Source organism: Chlorocebus sabaeus, chromosome 6 (assembly GCF_047675955.1).
Source record: "Chlorocebus sabaeus isolate Y175 chromosome 6, mChlSab1.0.hap1, whole genome shotgun sequence".
NCBI lineage: Eukaryota > Metazoa > Chordata > Mammalia > Primates > Cercopithecidae > Chlorocebus > Chlorocebus sabaeus.
In genome coordinates, this window is record NC_132909.1 from 44723630 (window position 1) to 44737711 (window position 14082).

General features: G+C 56.8%; 1 protein-coding gene across 1 annotated transcript; it reads left to right on the top strand.

The window, feature by feature from the left end:
- Positions 1-226: 226 nt before the first annotated feature.
- IQCN (IQ motif containing N) lies at positions 227-13745 on the top strand. The gene has a single exon (XM_073016795.1). The coding sequence runs from the start codon at positions 3262-3264 to the stop codon at positions 13663-13665; it is 10404 nt and encodes a 3467-aa protein (XP_072872896.1). The 5' UTR covers positions 227-3261; the 3' UTR covers positions 13666-13745.
- The last annotated feature ends 337 nt before the right edge of the window (positions 13746-14082 follow it).

Below are 14082 nucleotides of genomic sequence, written 5' to 3' on the forward strand. Positions count from 1 at the left end.
TCCACCCACCCACCCATCCACCCATCAGTCTACCTCCTACTGGGTTCTCTCTTCACCAGTCTCTCCAGCTCTCTTTAATTTCCTTCCTTCCCTTCCTTCCTTCCTTCCTTCCTTCCTTCCTTCCTTCCTTCCTTCCTTCCTTCCTTCCTTCCTCCCCTCCCCTCCCCTCCCCTCCCCTCCCCTCCCCTCCCTCCTTCCTTTTATTTGAGATGGAGTTTCACTCTTATTGCCCAGGCTGGAGTGTGATGGTGCAATCTTGGCTCACTGCAACCTTCTGCCTCAGCCTCCTGAGTAGCTGGGATTACAGGCATGCACCGTCACGCCTGGTTACTTTTTTGTATTTTTTTGTAGAGATAGGGTTTCGCCATGTTGGTCAGGCTGGTCTTGAACTCTTGACCTCAGGTTATCCACCTGCCGCGGCCTTCCAAAGTGTTGGGATTACAGGCGTGAGCCACTGTGCCTGGCCTTCTTTAATTTCACATTCATTTATCTACTCATCTTACATCTATCTACCCACTCACTCATTCATTCATTCATCCTTCCTTACATTTATCCCTCCTGCTACCCATCCACCATCCATCATTCATCCAGTCATCTATGTATCCATTCATCCTCCCACCCTCCCATCATTCCATCTTTCCATCTACCCATCTACCTACCCATCTATCCATCCATCCATGCAAGCATCCATCCATCCACTCATGCATCCACCCATTCATCTGTTCATGCATCCACATAGTCCTTCCTCCCTCTATCCATTGATCAATCAGTCCCTCCATCTATCCATCCATCCATCTACCCATCCATCCACCTATCTATTCACCAGTCCATTTACATATCTATCCACCCATCTGCCCATCCATCCATCCATTCATCCAGCACCCCTGCATCCATCCATTCATCTATGTGTCTGTCCATCCCTCCATCCAACTATCATTCCATCTAACCATCCATCTATCCATCCAGCCACCTATTCCTCCCTCTCTCCATCCATCTACTTACCTGTTCTTCCCTCCCTCCCTCTATCCGTTTATCCATCCACCCATCTATTCATCAATTGATTCGCCTATCCCTCCATCCATTCATCTGCTCCTTCACTCATCTGCTCATCCATCCATCCATCCATCCATCCATCCATCCACCCACCCACTACGTGTCCATTTTTCTGTTAATCTGTCTTTTTTTTTTTTTTTTTTTTTTCCGGGACGGAGTCTCGCTCTGTCATCCAGGCTAGACTGCAGTGGCACGATCTCGGCCTCAACCTCCCAAGTAGCTGGGACTACAGGCATCTCTCACCACACCTGGCTAATTTTTTGTATTTTTAGAAGAGATGGGGCTAGGTGTGGTGGCTCACGCCTGTAATCCCAGCACTTTGGGAGGCTGAGGCGGAGGGATCACAAGGTCAGGAGATCAAGAGCATCCTGGCTAACACGGTGAAACCCCATCTCTACTAAAAATACAAAAAATTAGCCTGGTGTGGTGGCGGGCGCCTATAGTCCCAGCTGCTTGGGAGGCTGAGGCAGGAGAATGGCATGAACCCGGGAGGCGGAGCTTGCAGTGAGCCAGGATGGTACCACTGTACTCCAGCCTGGGCGACAGAGCAAGACACTCCGTCTCAAAAAAAAAAAAAAGAAATGGGGTTTCACCATGTTAGCCAGGATGGTCTCGATCTCCTGACCTCGTGATCCACCCACCTCGGCCTCCCAAAGTGCTGGGATTACAGGCATAAGCCAGCGCGCCCAGTCTTTTTTTTTTTTTTTTTGAGACAGAGTCTTGCTCTTGTTGCCCAGGCTGGAGTGTAATGCCATGATCTTGGCTTACTGCAGCCTCCTCCTCCCGGCTTCAAGCGATTCTCCTGCCTCAGTCTTCCGAGTAGCTGGGACGACAGGCGCATGCCACCATACCTGGCTCCTTTTGTTTTCTTTTTTTTTTTTTTTTGAGACAGAGTCTTGCTCTGTCACCCAGGCTGGAGTGAGGTGGCGTGATCTCGGCTCACTGCAACCTCCACCTATCAGGTTCAAACAATTCTCCTCCCTCAGCCTCCTGAGTAACTGGGATTACAGGCACGTGCCACCATGCTGAGCTGATTTTTTTATTTTTAGTAGAGATGGGGTTTCACCATGTTGGCCAGGCTGCTCTCGAACTCCTGAGCTTGTGATCCACTCACCTGGACCTCCCAAAGTGTTGGGATTACAGGTGTGAGCCACTGTGCCCGGCCTACTTTTCTGTATTTTTAGTAGAGACAGGGTTTCACCATGTTGGCCCGGCTGGCCTCGAACTCCTGACCCCAAGCAATCTGCCCACCTTGGCCTCCCAAAGTGCTAGAATGACAGATGTGAGCCACCCCCCCGGCCAATTTGCCTTTAAGACTTTATTCATCAACTTAATTTACCTATTCATCCAAACCTTCATCTGTTTCTCCAACCCATCTACCATTCACTCATCGACTGATTCATCCTTTCAGTATCTAGTCCTATATCTATCTGTCCATCCAACTTCCAATCCACTCACCATTTATCAGTCAAGATGCCCGCCCACCCACTACCTACCCATTCGCAGCTTAGAACCAAGACCTATGACTGAGATGGGACACAATAATGACTCTGCCTTCTGGGATTCACAGTCAATGGGAGAGGCAAATAATCTCCCCCACCACACTTCTCTATCCTTTTCTCACACACACACACACACGCACACACACACACAGACACGCACACACACACGCAAACGCACACGCGCACGCACACGCGCACACACACGCACACACGCACGCACACACGCACGCGCACACACACACACAGAGGCAAACAGGAAATTTCCAAAACATTGTGATGAGTGCTAAACCCAGGGTACATCCAAGATAAAGTTTGAAAAGCAGGCCGAGCGCAGTGGCTCACACCTGTAATCCCAGCACTTTGGGAGGCCGAGGCAGGCGGATCACCTGAGGTCAGGAGTTTGAGACCAGCCTGGCCAACACGGTGAAACCCCGTCTCTACTAAAAATACAGAAAAGTAGCCAGGCATGGTGGCACACACCTGTAATTCCAGCTACTCGGGAGGCTGAGGCAGGAGAATCACTTGAAACCGGGAGGTGGAGGTTGCGGTGAGCCAAGATCACACCATTGCACTCCAGCCTGGGCAACAAGAGCAAAACTCTGTCTCAAAAACAAACAAAAAACAAAAAGAAAGAAAAAAGAAAAGCAGTTAAGTGGTCCGGCATTCAGGTGTCATGCACTGTGTGCCAGGATGAAGTGGCCATAGGATGACCTCTTGTCTGCAGGACCTGCTACACACTGACCACCCCCTGCCGCCCCCACAGGCAGAGCTGACCTGTCCAGTAATCAAGGCAATGCAGCCGGCCACCCAGCTACAGTTCACGAACCACTTGTCACCCAATAGGCAGTGCATCCTCCAGCCCCCGCCCACCCCTAGTCTCCCGGACAAAATGGAGAAAGCGCCTCCACAGCCCCAGCACGAGGGCCTCAAGTCCGAGGAGCATCTTCCGCAACAGCCTGCTGAAGCCAAGACAGTGTCCCGCCACATCCCACGCCTCCGGGCTGTGGTCGAGAGCCAGGCCTTCAAGAACATCCTGGTAGATGAGATGGACATGATGCACGCCCGCGCAGCCACACTCATCCAAGCCAACTGGAGGGGCTATCGGCTCCGGCAGAAGCTGATTTCCCAGATGACGGCGGCCAAGGCCATCCAGGAGGCATGGCGGCGCTTCAACAAGAGACACATCCTGCACTCCAGCAAGTTGTTGGTGAAGAAAGTGAGGGTGGAGGACGGGAACATCCCTTATCACGCCCCGCAGCAGGTGCGCTTCCAGCATCCGGAAGAGAACTGCCTTCTGTCCCCGCCCGTCATGGTGAACAAGGAGACCCAGTTTCCTTCCCATGACAATCTGGTCCTCTGCAGACCCCAGTCATCCCCCCTCCTGAAGCCTCCAGCAGCTCAGGGTACCCCAGAACTCTGCGTGCAGGCTCCTCATGCTGCTGGAGTCCGGGGGGTGGCCTTCCTGCCACACCAGACGGTCACCATCAGATTTCCCTGCCCAGTGAGTCTGGATGCAAAATGCCAGTCATGCTTGCTGACCAGAACCATCAGAAGCACCTGCCTCGTCCACATAGAGGGTGACTCAGTGAAAACCAAACGTGTAACTGCCCGGACCAACAAAGCCGGGGTTCCAGAGACACCATTGTCCAGAAGGTATGACAAGGAAGTTATGGGACCATCCAGAGCCCAAACTCAGGGCCCTGTGGAAGCAGAGACCCCCAAAGCCCCTTTCCAGATATGCCCAGGGCCTGTGATCACCAAGACCTTACTCCAGACATATCCGGTGGTCTCCATGACCCTGCCGCAGACATATTCAGCATCCACGACGGCCACCACTCCACACAAGACTAGCCCTGTTCCCAAAATAACAATAACCAAGACCCCAGCCCAGATGTATCCGGGGCCCACAGTCATGACCAAAACTGCACCTCACACATGCCCCATGCCCACGATGACCAAGATCCAGGTGCACTCCACAGCTTCCAGAACTGGCACCCCATGGCAGACATGCTGTGCAACCATCACGGCAAAGCACCAACCTCAGGTTTCCCTTCTAGCCTCCATCATGAAGAGCCCACCCCAGGTATGCCCAGGGCCTGCGATGGCAAAGACCCCACCCCAGACGCACCCGGTCGCCACCCCAGCCAAAAACCCAGTGCAAACGTGTCTGGCAGCCACCATGTCCAAGACTTCATCCCAGATGAGCCCAGTTGGGTTGACCAAGCCCTCGCCCCAGACTCGCCTGGCAGCCATGATAACCAAGACCCCAGCCCAGTTACGCTCAGTGGCCACCATCCTCAAGACCCTGTGTCTGGCCTCTCCAACAGTGGCAAATGTCAAGGCTCCACCCCAAGTGGCGGTACGAGGCTCCATCCATGACAACCCACCCAAGGCCAAGGCCACCATGAATATGAAGCAGGCTGCAGAGGCGGTGAAAGCCTCATCCCCCTCCTATTTGTCTGAGGGGAAGATCAGGTACCTGGCCCAATCACGTCTGGGAACTGGGGTCCCTAGGGCTCCAGCTAAGCTTCCTTTGGAAGCTGAGAAAATCAAGACTGGCCCCCAGAAACCGGTGAAAACAGACATGGCATTGAAGACCAGTGTGGCAGTGGAAGTGGCTGGGGCTCCATCCTGGACAAAAGTTGCTGAGGAAGGGGACAAGCCATCTCACCTGTATGTGCCTGTAGACATGGCTGTCACCCTGCCCCGGGGACAGCCAGCTGCCCCACTGACCAACGCCTCATCCCAGAGACATCCACCTTGCCTGTCCCAGAGACCACTGGCCACCCCGCTGACCAAGGCCTCATCTCAGGGACATCTGCCCATCGAGCTGACCAAGACCCCATCCCTGGCCCATCTGGTCACCTGTCTGAGCAAGATGCATTCCCAGGCACATCTGGCCACAGGTGCCATGAAGGTCCAATCCCAAGCGCCTCTGGCCACCTGTCTGACCAAGACGCAGTCCCCGGGGCAGCCGATCATAACCAAGCGCCTCATCCCAGCTCACCAGGCTGCTGATCTCAGCAGCAACACCCATTCCCAGGTGCTCCTAACAGGGTCCAAGGTGTCCAACCAGGCCTGCCAGCACCTCGGTGGCCTGAGTGCCCCACCCTGGGCCAAGCCAGAGGACAGACGGACTCAGCCACAGCCCCACAGACACGTGCCGGGGAAGACCACTCAGGGGGGACCATGCCCGGCAGCCTGTGAGGTCCAGGGTACGCTGGTGCCGCTGATGGCACCCACCGGACATTCCACATGCTATGTTGAGTCCTGGGGAGACAGCGGAGCCACGCGTGCCCAGCCATCAATGCCCAGCCAGGTGGTGCCCTGCCAGGAGGACACGGTAGGCTCCCTGCTGGCCTCCCTGTGTGCTGAAGTAGCTGGTGTGCTGGCATCCCAGGAGGATCTCCGCACTCTGTTGGCCAAAGCCCTCTCCCAGGGAGAAGTCCGGGCAGCTCTGAACCAGGCCCTGTCCAAGGAGGTCCTGGGTGCCACTGTCGCCAGAGCCCTGCCCCAGAGCATGCTGAGCATGGCGCTGGTGAAGGCGCTGTCCTGGAGTGAGCTGCGCCTGACCCTGTCCCGAGCCCTGTCCCAGGGCGAGCTGCGGGCAGAACTCACCAAGGTCATGCAGGGTAAATTGGCCGAGGTGCTTAGCAAGGCTTTGACGGAGGAGGAGCGGGCAGCTCTGAGCCAGGCCTTGTGTCAGGGCGAGTTGGGCGCTCTCCTGAGCCAGTCTTGGTGTCGGGTGGCCCTGAGGACTGGAACCACCCTCCCCAAGGCCACCTCGAAATCAACAGGAAGCGGGGTGACTAAGACGCTGGCCCCGGCAGAGGTGGCCTGCAGGAGGAGTCCGTCGGCCGCGTGGGGGCCCTCCCTGGGCCCTGTGAGACCACAGACCAGCAAGGTCAGGGATTCCCAGGTTGGGATCTGGGGATGCTTTACCATGGGCCAACCTGCCAGGCCCTTGGAGGAGATGGGGGACGGTGCCGTCTTGTGGGGGTCACCCTGCTTATCGGTGGTCACTGTGGGAGCCTCTGTGATGGGTAGCGTCATCACCAGCATGTACCAGGGCTCCCTGATCACTGGCCTGTATCCCATGCTGTCCCGGGAGTTGGAGCCCAGCAGGGACTTCTCCTCAAACCTGGATTTGAGCCCCAAGTTCCAAAAGGAAAATGCACGCCCGACCCTAGAGCCTGGCACATTGGCATCAGATTTTAATCCCGAGGGGAGTGGGGAGGGTCCCAGTTTGCTCAAGCCGTCCCACGTGCAGCCAACCCCGAGTCTGTGGCAGCCTCTCGTTGCCAGTGGTGTGGGCCCAAGCATGGACCAGCCCTCCATGACCTGTGGCACGGCCCCGAGCTGCCACAAGCCACATGTGGTCAGCAGGGTGGCCTCGGGTAGGCTTCCGTGCAGCGTGGGCGGTGGGAGGGCTGCCCATGTTCACCAGCCTTACCCCACCTGTGGGAGCCTGACTTGGTGTCAGTCCTCAGGGGTTAGCAGGGCACATCCTGGTCTCTACCAACCCTCTGTGGCCAGAGGCCAGCAGCAGGCATCCAGGGCTTCCAAGGAGAGCCGGGGGAGGAGGTCTCAGCCCCCAAATCGCAAACAGGCATCCCCGGGTACTAGGGAGGTGATAGACAAGGGGGCCCTAAGTCCCTTGCAGGTCACCATGGTGACCAAAACTCAGGCATCCAAGACTCGTGGTCTGTTTCAAGCTTCCCCCGGCAGTGCATTGGCTCAAGTTCGTCCCAAGACATCTGTCTGTGGACAGGGGAGGAATCGAACACAGGATTCTGTGTCTGCCCTGCTCTGCCCCCAGAAGCTGGCAACCGACCACCAGCTGTCCATCCTCGGTGAGCTGGTAGATGGTTTGCCGCAGGATCGAGACAGTGACCTGGCCAGGAGCTTCTCCCAGGGCTCTGTGACCTACAGTCAGGAGAGCAATTCCGAAAGCTCCCTGCAAAGCTCTAGCTCCCACAGCCTTTCCGCCATGTCTGTGGCCAGCCTGCCTGCTGTCAACAAGACAGATGAGTCATGGGAAGGCAATTTAGAAGGGGACCTTGCGGTGAAGTCCCTTTTTCCTCCAGGGTCCATGAGGACACTCCAGAGGTTTAAGGATACGCAAGAGACTGAAACTGGTTATACATATATGACCCTACACTTTCCCTACCGGCCCACTCCAGCCTCGGAGAAAGTACCCATTGTCCAACACAGCTCAGTGTCTAACTGCTTGACCTTGCGTGTTCACTGGGGCTCAGAGACTGAGATCCACAAGTTCTCCTTAGACAAGAGCTCTGTGAATCTGATTGAGATGTCCCAGGCAACCATCAAGACAGAGCTGAGGAGGACTCTGTCTTTAGGTACTGTGGTCTCCACTGCATATAAGCCACCATTTGTGGCCAAGAGCTTGGCCCCAAGTGTGTCCCAGGCTACACTGGCCAGTAGGGTAGCCCCAAACCTAGGCCAGCCATCAGGGTTCAGTAGGCTGGCCCCAAGCCTATCCCAGCATATAGCATCCAGTAAGGTGTCCCCAAGGCTAACCTGCCCATCTATGGGTAATTGGGTGACACCAAGGCTACCACACTCCTCTATGCCTAATAGAGTGACACTAAGACCAGCACAGCCATCTATGGTGACTAGGTGGTCCCTAAGCCGAGGACACCCATCAGGGACCTTTGGAGTGGCCTCAGACCAAAGTCACCAATCAGTGGTTAACTGGGGGTCCCAAAACCTAGCCCAGTCATCTATGGACAGTGGGGAGTCCTCAAGCCTAGCTCAGCCATCTCAAGCCCTTGGGGTAACCTCAAACCTAACCCAGCCATTTCAAGCCTTTGGGGTGTCCCTAAGTCCAGCCTACCCATCTCAGGCTGTTGGGGAGTGCCCAACCCTGGCTCAGCGATCTCAGCCCACTGAGGTGTCCCCAAGCCCAGACTACCCATATCAGCCCACTGAGGTGTCCCCAAACCCAGGCTACCTATCTATGGCCACTGAGATGTCCCCAAGCCCAGCCTTCCTATCTATGGTCACTGAGATGTCCCTAAGCCCAGGCTACCCACATCAGCCCACTGAGATGTCCCCAAGCCCAGGCTATTTATCTGTGGCCACTGAGATGTCCCCAAGCCCAGGCTGTTTATCTGTGGCCACTGAGATGTCCCCGAGCCCAGGCTACCCACATCAGCCCACTGAGATGTCCCCAAACCCAGGCTACCCATATCAACCCACTGAGATGTCCCCAAGCCCAGGCTATTTATCTGTGGCCACTGAGATGTCCCCGAGCCCAGGCTATTTATCTCTGACCACTGAAGTGTCCCCAAGTCCAGGCTACCTGTATCAACCCACTGAGATATCCCCAAGCCCAGCCTTCCTATCTATGGCCACTGAGGTGTCCCCAAGCCCAGGCTACCCATGTGTGGCCACTGTGGAGTCCCCTAGCCTAGCCCAGCCATTTCAGCCTACTGAGGTGTCCCCAAGCTCAACCTACCTATCTATGGTCACTGGGGAGTCCCCAAGCCTGGCCCAGCCATATCAGCCCACTGAGATGTCCCCAAGCCCAGCCTACCCATCTCAGCCCCCTGGGGAGTCTCCAAGCCTGGCCCAGCCATCTCCGACCATCAGAGTGTCCCCAAGCCTAGCCATGTCATCTCAGACTGTTGGAGTGCCCCCAAGCCTAGCCATGCCATTTTACACCATTGGAGTGTCCCCAAGCCTACCCATGCCATCTCAGACCATTGGAGTGTCCCCAAGCCTAGCCATGCCATCTCAGACCACTGGAGTGTCCCCAAGCCTACCCATGCCATTTTACACCATTGGAGTGTCCCCAAGCCTAGCCATGCCATCTTATACCATTGGAGTGTCCCCAAGCCTAGCCATGCCATCTTATACCATTGGAGTGTCCCCAAGCCTAGCCATGCCATCTCAGACCATTGGAGTGTCCCCAAGCCTAGCTCACCCATCTATGGCCATTCAGGGGTCTCCAAGCCTGGCCCAGACTCCTCAGGCCACTGGGGAATCACCAAGCTTGACCTGGCCATCTCAGGTCACTGGGGTGTTCCCAAGTGTAGCCCACCAATCTGTGGCCAGTAGGGTTTCCCCAAGCCTAGCCCAGCCATCTCAAGCCAGTGGGATGTCCCTTAGACGAGATTCCACATCAGTGACCTCCAGGGCATCCCCAAGCCAAGCTCATGCATCTATTACCAGCAGGATATCCCCAAGCCAAGCTCATGTATCTGTGACCTGTAGGGTGTCCCCAAGCCAAGTTCATCAATCTACACCCAGTGAGGTGTCCCCAAGCTTTGCCCAGCTATCTCAAGCCACTGCGATGCCCTTAAGACTAGCTCATCAAACTATGGCCTGTGGTGTATCCCCAAGCCTAGCCCAGCCATCTCAAGCCACAGGGATGTCTTCAAGTCTAGCCCACCGACCTATGACCTGTGTGGGGTCCTTAAGCCCAGCCCAGCCATCTCAAGCCATTGGTGTGTCCCCAAGCCTAGCCCACCCATCAGGACCCCGTGGGTTGTCTCCAAGCCTAGCTCATCCATCTGTGGCCAGTGAGGTGGCCCCCTGCTTAGTCCACCCATCTCAGACCACTGCAGTATCCTCAAGGCAAGCCCAACCATCTGTGGTTTCCAGCCCAGGCAAGACATATTCATCCTGTACCCTAGCCCCCAGCCTAGCCGAGCCAGTCATAGCTCCTGGCCTATTTCCACCATCTGTGGCCCACCGGGAAGCCCTAAGCCTGGCTCAGTCACCCCCGGACTCTAGGTTGGCCCCAAGCCGATCCCAGCCATCTGTGGTCAGTGGTATGTGTCATGGCCTCAATGAGCCATGCTGGGGCTCTAGGGTGGATTCAAACCTGCAGTGTTCAAGGGTGAACTCAGTAGCCCCGTGCCTGTGTCACCCATCAGCGTTTGTTTCAGTTAGCCCGGGTGGACCATATCCCTCTGTGGCTGGAAGTATGGACCAGGGTCCGAACCAGCCATCCCTGGGTACTGGGATGAACCTGTGTGAAGAGCCCCTGATGGTTAGTGAGATGGTATCCAGCCCCCCGGACTTCAAGTTCAATGACTTGTGCCTTGGGTTCCATCATCCGCCCAGGGTTGGTGGGAGGCATGTGTGTCAACCCTCTGTGGTTAGTGTTTCAACACCAAATCTCTCCCATGCTGATGAGGAAGTCTGTCGTGTAGGCCAGCAAATCACGCCTCTGTTGAGGGGTGTGGCTACAAGACATCCCCAGGGGCCCTTTGTTGATGCTATGGTCCTTAGTGGGTCTCAGGGGACCACATCTCCTGGCCTAGCTGGGGGTCTCCCCTGGAGAACCATAGCAACTGGCATGGGCCAAAGTCAATGTCAGGTAGCTTCCCTTGCATCCCAGGTCTTAGAGGTGGGTGCCTCTTTAACACATCCCTCTGGAACCACAGGGATGGCCCCTAGCCCCTCTCTGGCTTCAGTGCCCAACAGAGTGGCTGTGACTCCGTCTAATCTTTCCCTGAAAAGCGTGGGCCCCAGCAGCTCCCAGATCAGTGTGGTTATTCCAAAAAACGTAGACCACAGGCACCCTTCTGAGGCACCCACGGTCCCACCCAGTTACCATCAGGGAGATGTGATTCTTCAGGACTCCCTGAGGAGCCGGGCTGGTCTTGGTGCGGCAGGGGGTTTCGTAGCCAGTAGGATGAGCACAGGCACAGTCCCAGGCACTCTGCCCGGTGGCATGACCTCCAGCCTTCCCCCAGGGTCCACCATCCGAGGCATGGGTCAGAGCATTCCCGCAGGCTCTGTGTCCAATTGGGTGGCTCCCAGCCCGATGGCAGATAGCAAGAAGCCGAGTCTATCTGTAAGACCCTCCGCTAGCTTAGCTGCTTCAAACTTGCTCCTAGGTTCAGTAATGAGTGGGGTGAACCCAGGTGTGTCTCCTGGATCTGTGCCAATGATGGGGGCCTCTAGTGTGGCTCAGAGCTGCTCCGAGGGGTCCGTGGTGATTGGCATCACTGCCCCTCCTTACCACAAAGCCCTGGCTAGGGAGAGGTCTATGGCCCCCTTGCAGATTCCCCACACCACCAGCCTGGCTCCAGGTCACTCCTCAGCCCCGGCAGCTAGTGACACAGTCAGGAGTCTACACCGAGTGCCCACGGTTCTGTCAAGAGCCTTACAATGGAGCCAAGATGCTGGGATAATGCCATCTGGGGCCACAGGGGACCAAGCCGAGCTGGGAGAATTGGATGGGCCTCTGTCCCAAGTGTCAGGATCAAGCAGATCCAATGACCTGATCAGCAAAGCTGGGGTCACTGGTGCAACCCCGTGGATGTACCCCAGTCCTCCAGGAGCTGATGGGGGCTGCGATCATAGGTCCCTGTCTGAGAAAGGGACTCTTCCCCAAGGCCATACACCATTGTTCAGGGAGGTGGCCCCCTGCCATGCTAGTGGCATGGTCCCTGTCCCTTTCCAGGCCCCGGGTTTAGCCACTAAGACCCCCTCCATTTATCAACAGGGGTCTGTCGCTCATGTCATACCCCAAAATCACTCTCGGGGTACAGTGGCTTCTAATGTATTCTCAGGATCACCCCAGCTGGCCCGTGGCAGTACTGAGGCTTTCAGATTGCTTTCAGGGTCTGTGGACAGGATGGGGAATCTTAGTCTTCCTCAGAGGTCAGGGACCTCCAGCATGGTCTCACATGTGCCACCATATCTGTCCTCGGCTAGAAGGGCATCGTCCAGTCCCTTCCGGACAGAAGCTGTCCCCATTCTGCTCCAGAAAACAGTGTCTGGAAACCTGGCTCAGAGCAGCCGCTGGGACTCCATGGACCCTAAAAATTCCTACAGATCCGTGCACGGTAGTATTGTTCCCGAACTGCTAGAAAGTTCTGTGGCCAGGGTTAGGCCCTTCCAGTATGTGCAAAGACAACCATCCCAGGCCTCAGCCCGAGGCGGTACAAACTTCACTGGTACGCCCTCTGCAGAGGTAAGGCCCATCATCTGCACTGGGGAGATAGCGCAGTCCTCGGCCCTGGGAGTTCGGAGGGTGTCTCTAGGCTACCCGTCTTCCCCCAGTGGTTCCCTGCCGCCCCTTGTTAACCAGGAGTCACCGTGGGGATCGCAGGACTCCTGTAGCCCCCAGAATCCTGCCATTAGTCACAAGGCATCCCTGAACTCCACTATACTTCAGGGCCCTGTGGACGCTGGTGTGGCTAGTGGCCAATCGTGGAAACGCGTGTGGGAGCCAGCCAGGGGTGCTGCGTCCTGGGAGACCCCGCGCAACAAGGCAGTGGTGCATCCCAGGCAGTCCGGGGAGCTGGTGGTGTCCATGCAGGCTGCAGAGGAGATCCGCATCCTCGCAGTGACCACTATCCAGGCCGGCGTCCGTGGCTACCTGGTGCGTCGCAGGATTCGAGTGTGGCACCGGCGGGCCACGGTCATCCAAGCTACTTGGCGCGGCTACCGCATGCGGCGGAACCTGGCACACCTCTGCAGAGCCACCACAATCATCCAGGCCGCCTGGCGCGGCTACAGCACCCGCCGGGACCAAGCCCGGCACCGGCAGATGCTCCACCCCATCACGTGGGTGGAGCTGGGTGGAGGGGCCGGGGTCATGTCTGACCGAAGCTGGGTCCAGGATGGCAGAGCCAGGACAGTATCCGACCATCGCTGCTTCCAGTCCTGCCAGGCAAAACCTTGCGGCGTCTGCCACTCCCTGAGCTCCAGGATCGGGAGCCCGCCCAGCGTGGTGATGCTAGTGGGCTCCACCCCTCGCACCTGTCATACCTGCGGACGCACCCAGCCCACCCGCGTGGTGCAGGGCATGGGCCGGGGTGCTGGGGGCCCCGGGGCAGTGTCTCGGGCCTCCGCCTACCAGCGGGCTGTCCTGAGTCCCAGGCAGCCACGTCGCCGGGACAAAGCGGCCATAGCCATTCAGTCGGCCTGGAGAGGTTTTAAGATCCGCCAGCAGATGAGGCAGCAGCAAATGGCAGCGAAGATAGTTCAAGCCACCTGGCGAGGCCACCATACCCGGAGCTGTCTGAAGAGCACAGAGGCGCTCTTGGGACCAGCGGACCCCTGGTCCAGCTCACAGCACATGCATTGGGCCAGTTCACAGCACATGCATTGGCCCGGCATCTAGGACCCTGGCTCCCTGCAGTGGGGACTTTGTGGGAGGCACTCGTGGCTCTCTGGGTCTGATGAATAAAGTCCTCCACAGCCTAGATCTTGGGTAATGTGTTCTGGGTTAATGGAAGTGGCTTGGGGATAGTGGGGGAATCTGGAGCATCCCAGAGGGAAGAGAACTCTAAAGTTTCCAACCATGCAATATGCATCTGGGGTGTGTGGCCAGGATGAGGACCTCAAGTCTTTCCTGGAGGTCAGGGGCCACCAATGTGGTCTCAGCTGTGCCCCTGCCATTTCCACCTACAGGTAGTGGGGTGGTGTCCAGCCCGTCCCAGATGGAAACTGTCCCCAGTGCGCTCTAGAAATGTGTCTGGGACCTGGCCCAGAGCACCCACTTCGAGTCCCTCACCCCTAAAAAAATCCTACGGGATTG